The sequence below is a fragment of the Psammomys obesus genome, unplaced genomic scaffold (assembly GCF_907164565.1).
Source record: "Psammomys obesus unplaced genomic scaffold, mPsaObe1.curated_primary_1811, whole genome shotgun sequence".
Taxonomy (NCBI): Eukaryota; Metazoa; Chordata; class Mammalia; order Rodentia; family Muridae; genus Psammomys; species Psammomys obesus.
The window spans coordinates 9,639,633-9,653,998 of record NW_026595981.1 but is presented as its reverse complement, the minus strand read 5'-3'; the positions used below and the strand labels follow the sequence as shown (position 1 = coordinate 9,653,998).

The following is a 14,366-nucleotide window of genomic DNA, read 5'->3' as shown; positions in this document are numbered from 1 at the left end:
AAAAAAAAAAAAAGGGTAAAAATACTATCATTGTCATTTGACTCTTTCCAGTATCCCAAGAAGTTGATATTATTTCGTCTCATGTTACAGCTAGGAAGGTAAAGGGCTAATTAGTTAAGTAAAAGTGATATAGCTGCTAAGTAGAAGAGCCAGAATTCAAGTGAAAGCAGGCTTATTCTAACACCTATGCTGTATTGTATGAATATCTTTTAGTTTGAGAAATGGCTAAACTGAAAAGGATTGTTTTACTGATTTTTCACTTAGCTTTTGTGTTTTTAATTTTCACAGCTTGTCTGAGACTTTATAAGTTTAGGTGTATGTGTGTATTTATTTTTTTCCCTTGAGACAGGGTCTTGAAAGGTGTGGTGGTGCATGCCATTAATCTCAACACTTGAGAGGAAGAAGCAGGTAGTTTTCTGAGTTCAAGGCCAGCCTGATCTTTCCAGCAAGTTCCTGGCCAGCCAGGGTTATATATACAATAAGACCCTGTCTCAAAAAGAACTTAAGACATGGTCTTGCCATGTAACTCTGGCTGGCCTGAAACTTGCTATGTAGACCAGGCTGGGATTAGAGGTATGCATGACCATAGCCAGCAAGTCTAAGTACATTTTTTGAAAGAAGTACCAAGGACTTGGGTTTTCATAAACTCTTTATTTTACTTAGTTGTTGCTAACTTGTTTACTATATCCAATAATCATGCTTGTTACACTTTCATGTTTTACTACAGAAGAGGTTAGATAAACAGTACAAAATCTCTAAATGTCGGATGATGACCCTAGGAGCCTTAACTGGCACTCATCAATTGTAAGATTAAGCTTAGACTCCTTCCCTTCAAAAACAGGACTGGTCCTGATTCATGTGCCTCCATTTCCCCACTTTTTTGTGCGTCTGTACTTTTGTTCTTTTCCTCGCCTCTTGTCAGTTTGATGAGCTATTTCTTATGTTTCCTAAGTAAATTTATAATGTCTCTACATAAGCCATCTTTAACCTTTTCCTAGAAGGTCAGGTGGTTCCTTTTCTTCTTTTAGGGAAGATGGGGATTGGAGTGTGGGAAGGAGGCAGGAACTTGTTTTATAGTCCTGATGGGCCTAAAACACGCTATATGTGCGCAAAGCTGGCCTTGAACTTGCTTTTGATTCTTCTGCCTCTGCCTTCCAAATGTCAAGATTACAGATATGTGCCAGGTTGATATTTTATATACTTTTTTTTTCTGTACACAATCAAGAGCAAAGAGAGAGAATGAATACATCTTTGCTTGCTTACTCTCTCCTATCTAGCCAGCTTTTTCTTGTCTCACATTGTTAGGACTCTCTGCCTAGGGAATGGTGCTGCCTACAATGGACTAGATCTTTCTACATCAATTAATAATCAAAATAATCCCCGCAGTCGTGTCTACAGATTAAACTGTTTTACATAATTCCCCATTGAAGACTTTCTTGCCAGAGCTGGACATGATGGTGCATGCCTTTTTAATACCTGCACTCAGGAGACAGAGGCCAGTGAGTCTCACCTGAGTTTTGGGTCAGCCTTGTCTACATAGTAAGTTCCATGCTAGCCAGGAATACATAGCGAGACCCTACCTCCTTTCTTCTCAGGTGATCTTAAATTGTATCAGATTGACAGTTAAAACTAACCAACGTAATCCACCCCATGTCAATTTAACATATAGACTTTAAGCCATAACTTTTATATCTTGTCCCTAACGTCTTATATTAGTATTATAAAAGACAATTCAACTCCAAAAAGCCCTCAAAATCTTTAAAAATATCGACACTTTAAAAATCCAAAGTCTTTTGACTCTGTGCTTCTGTAATAAACAGATACTTAGCCAGCACAGCAGATATTAAAATCTTTTCTTAGTGTTGATGGCTGGTACATGATAGGTCTTGGTATGTGTGTGCATTTGGAATAGCTAATGATAAACTAGTTTTTTTCAGATGTAGCTTAGGGAAAACTGGTCTAATTCCCAAACACCAGTTGAATTATTTTATTTTATTTTATTTTATTTTATTTTATTTTATTTTATTTTATTTTGAGCAAGTTCTCACTGTGTAGCCCTGGATGGTTTAGTACTCACTATGTAAGCTAATTTGGACTTGAACTCACAGCAGTCTGCCTGCCTCAACCTCTTGGGTACTGAGATTATAGTCATGAGCCACCATGGCTGGTGTAATGTGGTGTAATGTTTTTTCAAAGTACTTTTCATTTTTTCCTGAATTATACCTTTGGTGGTCTGTGTCTTCACTATATTTCTTCCTTCCTTCCTTCCTTCCTTCCTTCCTTCCTTCCTTCCTTCCTTCCTTCCTTCCTTCCTTCATTTCTTCCCTTTCTTTCTTTTTTTTGAGACTGGGTTTCCCTAGTTGTCCTGGACTTGTTTTTGTAGACCAGGCTGGCCTCAAACTCATAGAGATCCACTTGCCTCTGCCTCCCAAGAGGCATGTGTGCCACCATGCCCAGCCACTATATTTCTTTAGGTTAAATTGTATTCTGTTTGTTTTTGTTTCCCTTACCATTGTAGAGATAGTGGCTATATAGTAACTGGTCAGTTGAATAGAACACAGTAACATATTTGCTCTTTCATAGTAGATCACACAGATTGAGATGAAAGATGTGGTCTAGTATCTTTCTCTAGTTGACTCCCTCCCTCTCTTTTTTCTTATGATTTAGACAAGGAACTATCTGATGAAGAAGGATCTGGAGATGGAGATTCAGAGGGCCTGGGCCTGGAGGAATCAGAGGAAGAGGAATCAAGTGCTGCTGAGGAAGAGGATGCTGAGGATGATGTTCCCCCTGAGATGAGCAATCTGAACCAGAAAAGTGGCAGAAGGTGTTCTCAAGAAATGCCAAGGTTCAGTTTCCAGAACATTAGTGATTTTGAGAAATTTACGGAAGGAATGGATGACCTTGGGAGCAGTGAGGAGGAGGAAGATGAAGGGGAAGAGAGTGGCATGGAAGAAGGAGATGTTGAGGAAGACTTAGAAGTTAAGAGTGAGGAAGACAGGGAAGAAGACAAAAACAGTGAAGATGATGGTGTGGTGATGACCTTCTCCAATGTCAAAGTTTCTGAGGAAGTGGAGAAAGGAAGAGCTGTGAAGAATCAGATAGGTGCGTGTGTGCTTTTGCTGCTTGCTTTTTTTTTTTTTTTCAGTTTCAACATTTGTCTGCATTTTGGTTTTGGTTGTTCTGTTTCTCCCGTGTACTTCTAGTTAGTCTCTGGCATGCTGCACCAGAGGCCTGCACCCCGGTTCCTATTTAGCTGCTTAGCAGGCTCTGCACTAGTCCTTGTAGGAGGTTGAAGAGGAGAGTGTTCTCTCCTTTTGTCAAGCGTTAATGTTTCCTCTCTCAGAGCAAGTATTTCCACCCAAGAGATAATTTATGCTCTAGAATGAAGAATGTTTTTGGCATAAAGGTCATAAAGCATGCTGTTTGAGATTGGTGTTGCATCTTGCCCTTCTTCAGTACCCAACCCAGAAAGATTTTATGACTCAGGGATGTCCTCTTTTACTCTCTTCTTCAGCATTGTGGGACCAGCTCTTGGAAGGAAGGATCAAACTACAAAAAGCTCTGTTGACAACCAATCAGTTGCCTCAACCAGATGTTTTCCCTGTCTTCAAGGACAAAGGTGGCCCAGAATTTGCCAGTGCACTAAAAAATAGTAAGAATACTCATATCATTTTTGGGGTGTACTGGGTTGGATGTGAAAAAAAAATGACTTTACTATAGAATATCTGTTTCAGTTTTTTGTTTATATTTGATCTTATAAAAAAACTTAAGTAATCAACTATTCTTCTAAAAATAGCAGTATAACCCATTATCAAAGGAGACAACTTTAAAGTTAGTCAGGTGCTTGAGCCATGTCATGATAGCATTCACCATCCTTCCCTTAGTATTTTGAGTTCAGTCTTTTTTTGGGGGTGGGATGGGGGGATAACAAGGTTTCTATGAGTATCCCTGGCTGTCCTAGAATTCAATCTGTAGACCAGGCTGGCCTCAAACTCAGAGATCTGCCTGCCTTTGTCTCCCAGGTGTTGGAATGAAAGGGGTGCACCACCACTCCTGAGTTACTTCTTAAATTCTTAGGGAAAAAAGTTTTGAAAACCCACAGATAAGAGAACAAAAGGGAGAGAGACTAAGCAAATAAACTCAGTCCTTATGCTGGTTGTGCCATGTGCTTAAAGCATGTGGCTCTCTGTTAGGGAGGGCTTTAGAATAAGTTAAATGGTGTTATTCCTGTCTTTTCCTTTGGGTAACAAAGAGTGAGGAGAGAGAATGACTGAAGTGAAAGAATACATTTTGGAAGCAGATTACTGAGCTATAAACTAATTCTAGAGTGAAAAAGAATTTCGAGGTTACCTAGTTCCTAATTCCTTTACGTTACAGATGAGGAACCCAGAGAGTGGCTCACCCAAAGAGTTTGTTGTAAAGCAGGTGTAAAAACTCCAGCTTTTCTTCTTAGACTAGGTGTCTTCCTCACCACATTGCCTCCTGTATGTCCAGTGGCTCCAGAGTTCTTCCATACTCAAAGTTTGTTTTCTGTGAAATCTAGGCAGCCCTTTCTGGAACGAACTGTGTGTTGTGAGGTCTTTAAAAGAAAAGATCCCACCTGGCCCCCCCTCTCCTCCCTAAATACATGATAGACTTCTTCTTTTTTAGAATTTTTAGAGTTTTGGGGCACAGGGAATTGTGTGCCATTGGTGGCATGGATATTTCTAACTTGTATGCTGAGTAAGATGTTTCCATTTGCTTTTTCAAACTTAAAGCTGGATGTATTGCCTACAGTCCTCATTACTTAGGAGGCAGTGGCAAGAGTATCCTTTGAGCTTCGGGATTTAAGGGCATGCTGAGCAACATTGCCAGATTACCTTTGCCCAAGCAAAAACCCAGAACCCCCCAAAATCCCTGAAAACCAAAATATAACCTTTTATAGTAAGGAGTTAGATTTGGAAGAGAACTGAGGACATCTGGTTTAGTATTGTGTCTAAATAGAATCACTTGAAAATAATTCAGGATTCATAGGTGCAACTTTGAGGACAGCGACTTCTTTTTTTGAGACAGAGTCATACTTTGTAGACCTGGCTGGCCTCACAGACGTCTACCTTGTACTTTCCAGTGCCAGGATTAAAAGGCCACCACATCGAGCATAAGCATTTCTTTTGTAGGAGGATATGTGTCCTAAAGACAGTTTTAGTTTTGAGGCCTTCCATACTCAAAGTTTGTTTTCTGTGAAATCTAGGCAGCCCTTTCCGGAACAAACTGTGTGTTGTGAGGTCTTTAAAAGAAAAGATCCCACCTGGCCCCCTCTCCTCCCTAAATACATGATAGACTTCTTCTTTTTTAGAATTTTAGAGTACTTCTTTGCTATATATAGTGCCCTAGTATCCTCATTTCTCAGATGCCTTGGGTAAGACCTAAACTACTCTAGATTAAATGTCTTAAACATTTTATAGTAAGATTTTTTTCATTTGTTACTTAATAGTTTTCTTACATGAATGTTTATAAACATTCATTTTAAAGTACAGATATTTTCTGGGTCAACATCACATACTTAATTTCTTCAGTCACTTGAATTTTACTTTAATTCAGCTTTATATAGTTCTGATCTTTCTAATCCTTTACACTTAGCCAGTTGCCTCCTCCTGGTGAACTTCGGTCATTTAAAAGTCTAACTCTGACAGTGTGTAGAAGAGGGAGAGGGAAGGAGTGTTTGTTTGGTATTACATTCTGAGAGGATAAGAATCTCATAACCAGAATTTCTGTGCAACTAAAGGCAGGAGGTTTTTGTTTGCTTTCATCTTCTTATGACAGTATGACTTAATAAGTTATATGCACCCCTGTCTGCATGGTTTTCAAAACAGTTTCTTGGGTATATTATTCTGAGTAACCAGTTTGTATCGTTCAATCATAGTTGGTATGAAGCAGGCTGAATTTATACCAGTTGAGAGTCTAAGTCACTTTGCTTTTGCTTTAGTAGTTTTTTTTGTTTTTGTTTTTGTTTTTTCTCCTGAGTCTCACTGAATAACCCTGGCTGGCCTGGGTACTATGTAGATCAGGCTGGTTTCAAACTTAGATCCACCTGCCCTTGCCACCTGAAATGGGATTAAAGGAATGTCTGGTCTGCTTAGTCTTACAGGACAGTTAAAGTTAGACTGCCTGGGTTTGTTTAATTTTAGAGAGGTCTCCTGTACCCCAGCCTGGCTTTGGACTAGCTGTGTAGTAGAAGATAACTTTGAACTCCTAATTCTCCTGCTTCCACCTCTCAAATGCAGGATTATTTAATCTTTTTATGTTATTTTTTTTGAGTCTGTGTTCTCATATACCCAGGCTGTCCTCTAAGTTGTTGTGTAGTTAAGGATATCCTTGAACTTCTGATCTTCCTGCCTCCATCTCTCTAGTGCTGGGGTTATAGGCATGTGTGCTACCATGTCTACAGTGCAAGTACCTAACATTCTGCCTGGTTAGAAACCATCTCAGGTGATTGACACTCTCTGGTCTTGGGCAGGTTACTTCACAATAAGATATGGCCAATAAGATTGTGAGGATTAAAGGACATAATCAGTGTAAAGCATCATAGCTGTACCGTGTTTGGCACACATTCCATCATAATAATTAGGTCCCAGAGTTATCTTTTTCTGTTGAGAGACATGTGACAATGTTACTCTGTGAATGGGTCTCATTGGTATAACTAACCATCATCCCCACTGTTTTCAGTGTTTTTATAATTTTCTTGCTAGTATTCAGAATCCCCGTGTAGTTTAAGGCAATTATTGTCTATGGTATAGTCTACTGTAGTACTAGTAAACCTTGGCCTCTTCTGCTACTGTGGAAAGGTAGGTTGATAGTGATTTCCTTACTGCCTTGCAGAAACATTCAATGAAGTATTTTCTTTTTTAAAATTTGTTATTATTTGTGTGTGTGTGTGTGAGAGAGAGAGAGAGAATGAAAACATGCACTATGGAGCAAACAAGCACAATATTCCACAGCCTATATGTGAAGGTCAGAGAACTTTGTGGAATTTCTTGTCTCCTACCTTTATGTGGGTTCTGGGAATAGATTTCAGCTCATCAGACTTACAGTACAAGTACTTTTGCCTACTGAGCCATCTCACTCCAGGCTTGAAGTAATTTTCTGGGGCTTTGGTGACTCCAAATACAGTCTTTGGGTTCTACTTTTCTGATCTCTTTACAAGCTTTTTAAGTATATATGAGATTTTTAATTTTTAACATTACAGGTGTATGTGTGCATTTGAACACATGAATGCAGCTACCTCTGGAGGCCAAAATGGGGCATCAGATCCCTGGCTGGAGTTACAGGCAATTGTGAGCCACCTGACTTGGGTGCTGGGAACCAAACTCCAGTCCTGTAGGAGTAGTAAATGCTCTTTACCTCTGAGACATCTCTTCATCCCTCACACTCTTCTCTCTACCAGTGTAAACTGTAATGAATACAGGATTCTGTCTTAGGTTGTATGTACTCAGTTTATGTTTTCCTTGCTTAATCATTTACTCTCAGGGTTTTCCTGATAGCTTTTAAAAAAGACTTGTAGCAATAGTTTAGGACTATAGACCCCTGAGAACCAAGTCTGCACCTTCAGCCCTTCAACATCTACTTTTCAGAAACGTAACAAATACTTCCTTGCCTTTACTAGTACTTACACTTAGTCTCCAGGCCTCTTGAACTGTGTAGTGACTTCCCAGCGACTGTAAGATTAAGCTGTAGAGTGACCTTAACAAAACTAAGGGGTGTTCTTTACACAAAGCTACTTCCTACACCGTCAGAAATTGGACCTTTTATGTTGGTGACAGTGCCATGTAAGGAAGAAGGCAGATAAATTATACACACTACATTATGTGTTATGTACATTAAAGTAGGAAGGAGAGTGCAGTGAGCCCACATTTAATGTAACTCGCTTAAGTTAACTCAAGCCAGTCTTCTGCATCTAATGTTATTCTGCCAACTTCTTCTGAGCGATTGTAAAGTAAATAGTGTATGTTCTCATTTTTTGAGGAAATTTTTCAGCATGGCTAAAAGATACAAATTCAGAAAGTTTTTTAAAAGATTTATTCATTTTCTGTTTTCTGTTATTATTCATTTTTTGTGCCTGCATGTATTTATGTGCACCACATGCATGCTTGGTGTCTTTGGAGGCAAGAAGAGGGCACTGGCTCTCGCGGTACTGGATTTATGTACAGTTGTGAGCCACCATGGGATTCTGGAAGTCAAACCTAGGTCCTCTGCAAGAGCAGCATGTGCTCTTAACTACTGAACTACTTCTTTAGCCCAAAAATCATATTACTAGCTGAATGTGTACCCTCCCTTTAATTCTAGTGGATCTTTGAGTTCCAGGTCAGCCTGGTCTATATAACAAGTTCCAGGATTATCAGGCCTACTTAGTGAGACCCTGTCTCAAAAAACAAAAACAAAAAAGTTCTTGTAGTCATTATTCCACATAAAAATATTGGCAAGTTTGTTAACAGCGCTAGGAAATGAACCCAGTACCTTGTGCATGCTAACAACTTCTCAGTCACTGAACTATACCTTCATTGAGCAGTTAATTTTTAACAAGAATGGCTGACTTGGACAGATGGAGAATTGAGAGCATTTCTGTAGCAGGGACTGTGATGTCTTCCCAGAGTTTGCTATACAGTTTTAAATGAAGTGATTATAGAAAGCTAAATTTTAACCATACAAAGTTGACCTTTTAGTCAAATGCATGTTATTAATGTGTTTAATGAGATGCATTACAAACTGCAGTGTGTACCATGTTTTATTATAGGTCTAAAATGCAGTATCATTAAAGACCTTTAATAGAACAATGGTTGACATTTTGATATTTCCCATAAGCAAAACACCCAGGAACACAGTATAATGTAAAGGAAATGTGGAGGAAGTTAGGATTTTTTACTTGTCTAAGAGTTTAAAAACAAATTCTATTAGTAAAGTGTGTTTTCTTTGTTCCCTTAATTTTTCTACTTCTAATTTATGTTCACTTCCCTCATTGTTTTGTGACCCTTTTCCCAAGACCCTTAATAATTTTGAGTTGAATATATATATTTTTTGTTGTTTTATTTTGTTTTTAGAGACAGTGTCTCACTATATAGTCCTCGCTGTCCTACAACTGACTGTGTAGACCAATCTGGCCTTGAACTCGAAAAGATATCCCTGCCTCTGCTTCCTGGGTGCTGGGATAAAGGCATGAGTCACCACAATCTGCTGAATAGACTAACAACTTTTTTTTTTTTTAATTAGGTATCTTTTGAAATGTTATTTTTATTAGATATATTTATTTTATGTCTGTGAGTATTTAGGTGCACCCTGTGTGTGTAGTGCCTACTTAGGTCAGAAGAGGATTTTGGATCTGCTGGAATTAGAACTACAGATGGTTGTGAGCCACCATGTAGGTGCTGGAAACTAAACCCTGGTCCTCTGAAAGAGTAACACGTGTTCTTATTGGATGAACCATTGCTCAGGCCACATGGACTAACATATTTAATACTAATTTGACCTCAGCACTTAGAGAATGGCATTTTCTTGGGGCTGGGCAGGTGGCTGAGCAGGTGGAGGTGCTTGGCATCTAGCTTACTGACCTGAATTCAGTTCCTGGAGCCCATAGGGTATAAAGAGAACATGTACTACCTCAACAATAAATAAATGTTAATAACTGTTCATTAAAATAAATGAAGTTTTCAAATTTGAATAAATCATGGAAAGTCATGGAATTGTGTTAAACAATATATATATATATATTTTTAGAGTTTTATTTATTTTATTTTTGTTTTTTCATGACAGGATTTTTCTGGGTAGCCCTGGCTGTCCTGGAAGATCAGGCTGTCCTGTAGACCATGCTGGCCTTGAACTCAGAGATCTGCTTGCCTCTGCCTGCTGGATGCTGGGATTAAAAATCACTATCTCCTAGTGAGTTTTATTTTTAAGTAGACAGTGCATTTATATAGTTCAAAAGATGATACAGAAAGCTTTCATGGTGGTGCACGCCTTTAATTCCAGTCCTCAGCAGGCAGCTGCCAGATCTGTGAATTTCAGGCCAGCCTGGTCTACAGATCAAGTTCCAGGACAGCTAGAGCTATCTCTAAAAACAACAACAACAAAACCAAAATGCTAGAAACTATATACAGTGAAACTTTTCACCTCTGTATTATTTGATTTCTTGTTCTTTAAGCAATCAGTAGTGTCAATGACACAAACCCTTCCTTCTCGCATCCCTCATTTTTTTTTTTTTTTAAGATTTATTTGTTATTTATACAACATTCTGCCTGCACACCAGATCTTACTATAGATGGTTCTGAGCCACCATGTGGTTGCTGGGAATTGAACTTCGGAAGAACAGTGAGTGTTCTTAATCTCTGAGCCATCTCTCTAGCCCATCCCTCATTTTTTTTTTAAGTTTAATAATAAAAGTGTAATAGAATGAGTATGATATCTTACATTTCAGACAAAACCTTGAAATGACTCATTAACATCAGACTGGTAGTTTTATGGAAATATTTGTCTATCATATAAACTTAACATTAAGTACAAAGGCTCCCCTATCAATATTGTTATTTTTTGAGACAGACTCTCATAGCTCCAATTGGTTTCAAACTCACTTTATGTCTTGAATTCCTGATCCTCTGGCTTCTGTTTCTCAAATTCTCAGAGTACAGGTGTGTGCCACCAAAGTCCAGTTGGCTCCACTCTTTTATATTTCTTCTTCCCTCTCTTCTTCCTTCTCTCCATCCTTCTCTTTTTCTTTGTGTGTGCACTTGTGTGTGTGTCTGTCTACCTGCCAGTGTAGTAAAGTGTATGAAGATTCTAAGGGACAAGACCAAAGATGAGGGTCTAGGACATTTACAACAGCAAGATACTTTGTTCTTTTATTCCCATCTGGTGCAGACATCATACCCATTACATTGTGTGTATATTGCAAGCCCTCTATTGCTAACTGCATTTCCAGCTCTCCTTGTCTTCCTCTTCTTTCTTTTTTATTTACGTATTTTATGTATGGAGGTGTTTTGTCTCCATGTGTGTCTGTCTGCACACAGAAGAGGGCATTGGATCCCATGGGACTACAGTGAGCCACCATATGGGTGCTGGGAATTGAACTCAGGACCCCTGGAAGAGCAGCATGTGCTCTTAACCTCTGAGGCGTCTTTCCAGCACCTCTCTCTCTCTCTTTTAAGACAAGGTTTCTCTATGTAGCCCTGGCTGTCCTAGAACTCACTATATAGACCAGGGTGGCCTAAAACTCAGAGATCTACTTGCTTCTGCCTCAGATAAAGGGGATGTACCACCAATTCCCAAATCTAGCTCTCTCTCTCTCTCTTTTTTTTTTTTTTCCCCAAGACAGGCTTTCTCTGTGTAGCCCTGGCTGTCTTGGAACTCACTCTATAGACCAGATCTAGCTTTCCTTAATGGAAGATGGGCAGGTAGCTGTATAAATGGCTTCATCAGACACTTTTGAGGCTTTGGTTTGTGAGAGTGGAACGCTCCAGATATTTTACAGTACCTGTCTTCTCTTAAGGCTGGTTAGGTTAGGTTACAGGGGTCAGGTTCTGCCTCAATTTCTTGTGTCTTTCTTACTCTCAGACCAAGCTCTATTCCGAATGGTAGGGGTTTTTAGGAGAGTGATGTTGACACTTCTGAATACCGCTTTGCATAGATGTTTTTTTTTTCTTCTGAGACGGGGTTTCTCTGTGTGGCTCTGGCTGTCCTGGACCTTGCTCTACACACCAGGCAGGCCTCAAGCTCAGAGATCTACCTGCGTCTGCCTGAGTATTGGGATTAAAGGCACATGCCTCAGTGCTCAGCCTGAATGGACATTTTCAAGTGATGCAAGATTCACTGGGAACAAGAAAAATTGGACTGTAACTTTTTGTAGATAGGAGCTAGAGCTGTGATCTGTTACAAATTTTCTGTCTAGCTGTGTCATAAACCTGGATTTTCAGGGTTTGATTTGTGGTAACATTGGCAGAAGAGATGTCAGAGACCATGGAGCTCTGTGACTGGTCAGTGGGTAAGCCGCTTTTCTGCTACATTGCCTACCATTGGAAAGTTGATGGCCCACTTCTGACTGTTCCCTGGGCTGCAGTGGTGGCACCCCCCAAGGCAGCTGCTGAGTACATAGTTGTGGGTAGTGGTTCCCCCATCCTGGGGCCGCTGTCCATGCTGTTTGCCCTCAAAATAAACAAATAAATAAAATGTTAGGGGCTGAAGAGATGGCTGAGATGTTAAGAACACTTGATGCTTTTGCAGAGGATCTGGGTTCTGTTCCTAGCACCTGTATGGTGGCCCACAACCATCTGTAGTTCTAGTTCCAGAGGATCTGATGCCCTCTTCCAACCCTATAGGTGAATATATGTACATGTTTCCAATAAGTATAATATGAAAAAATAATGTAACATTACCTCCTTAACTTGTATTTTCACCAGGCATGATGGTACATGGAAGAACTTGGAAGGCAGACAGATGGAGCTTTGGGTGGGTAGACTACATGCTTAGCACGCTCAATGCCTGAGTTCAACCTTCAGTACCACAAAACAACAAAAAAGTTACAAGTAGTCATAGATGCCTATTGATTTGTACAGGGTTAACTTTCTGGAAATGTAACTGCTGGGACAAAGGAATTGTACTTTTTTTTGGTTTTGTCTTGTTTTAAGGATTTTGGGTTATATTGCCAAGCTGAGCCTTAGAGGAATTGTAGCAATTTAAATTCTTGTCTGTAACACTCCTTTTCCTGCACTCCTTGCCACCACAGGGCATTATTGATCTTTTATTTTTCCTCAGCTGTGGGTGGGAAATGAGGCAATCATTTTTAGAAAACTTTCCACTTGATATTTACATAATTCCTGTTAACTTGGTTTTACAGAGTAAACTCTGTTTGGGTAGCTCTTGAGAATGGGTTCTGTGTAGGAATATTGGTCCCTATGTATGCCTACTTACTTTGCCCAATCTGGTGCATCAGGCATGTATGTTATATTGAAAGTAAGGAGGATTCAGGGGAAAGTGTTATTTCTTCTGTTTCTCCCCAGCCCCTTCCATCTGCATGTGTGTGTGCGCATGTGTGTGTGCATGCATGCATGTTTCTGTTTCTTAAGAATCAAACCTCAGGGACTGGCACATGTTAGTTTAGTGCTCCTCTGCCCTCAGTGTGGTGGTGTTAGTTTCTTATTCATTGATTCCACCTACTTTGAAAAGATGAGCTTCGGTTTGATCACAGAGCAGTGAGAACTAAGGGCAGCTTAAAAAGTGCTAAAACCAAGCTGGTCGGATGATTCATTTCCATGGCAGAAAGAATTTTTCTTCTGGAGAGAGGGTCTCACTATATAGCCCTGGCTGGCCTGAAATTTAGGCTGGCTTTTAACTTACAGAGATCCACCTGTCTCTGCCTCTGAGTGATTAAAGCCTTGTGAGAAACAGGGTCTCACTATGTAGGCCAGGCTGGCTTTGAACTCTCTATGAAATCAAAGTGGCGTTGAACTTGTAATTCTTCTGGGAGTACATGTTTGTGCCACCACACCCAGCTTGTAGTAACATTTTTTACCCTCAGGGCTGGGGAGGTAGGTCAGTGGTAGAGTGCTTCTGTAGTATGCACAAGGCCATGTGTTCAACCTCTAGGATTGTAAAAATACAACAGAAACAGTGAGATCCTGGGTAATGAAGCACCCTGATGTATAGTGCTCCACAGTGGGGTTGCTCTTCCACAGTGTTAGTAATGAAGTAAGGCCCGTTATATTGTTGGTGCCTCTTGATACATACATTTAACTAACTTGATTGATTGTATATGCCTTAAGGCGTGTGTATAAGGGAGACAGAGTCAGCCAGACAGACCAGTATAAGCATCTCACTAACTATGGCTCTAGAGTGTAAAATCACAACATGTTTGGTACAACATCCCTAAATACAAAAAAACAGACTATGTAATTTTATGTATTGTACTTTCTCAGAGGCAGTTCACACTAGTGAACTCAATGGCATTCAGGAATTTCTGAGTCATTTTGTCAGAGCTTGGCTTTTGTGTTTTGGCTACACATTTAAGACCTAACTATTGTTGGGATGCTGCTCTACTTTATTATATATTATAGTTATTTTCTTATGGCTTAAAACATACTCTTAAATTGTGTTATTTAAGTAATGCATGAATATGATAAACAGTACAGAAGCATTCAGGAAGACAGTACTTCTTTGCTTACATTCTTATTCCAGGCTTTTGGCGGGGAAGACTTGAACCCCGGGGCCTTTTGGTAGAGTGTGTTAGGCAAATACCCTACCACTGTGCTAAATCTCAAGCCCCTTATTCTGTTTAATTTTACATTTGTGTATATATATGTAGGGTCTGTTTTGTGCTTCTCTCCCTGCTTAACTCCCCCCCCCCC

General features: G+C 39.7%; 1 protein-coding gene across 1 annotated transcript in view; it reads left to right on the top strand.

Moving 5' to 3' along the window:
- Aatf (apoptosis antagonizing transcription factor) overlaps positions 1 to 4,037 on the top strand; it is a 4,769-nt gene extending 732 nt beyond the window's left edge. Inside the window, exons 2-4 of the mRNA XM_055619570.1 lie at positions 2,668 to 3,105; positions 3,518 to 3,690; positions 4,026 to 4,037. Of these exons, the coding sequence (XP_055475545.1) occupies positions 2,668 to 3,105; positions 3,518 to 3,690; positions 4,026 to 4,037 (623 nt within the window). The remainder of the gene's footprint in view (positions 1 to 2,667; positions 3,106 to 3,517; positions 3,691 to 4,025) is intronic.
- The last annotated feature ends 10,329 nt before the right edge of the window (positions 4,038 to 14,366 follow it).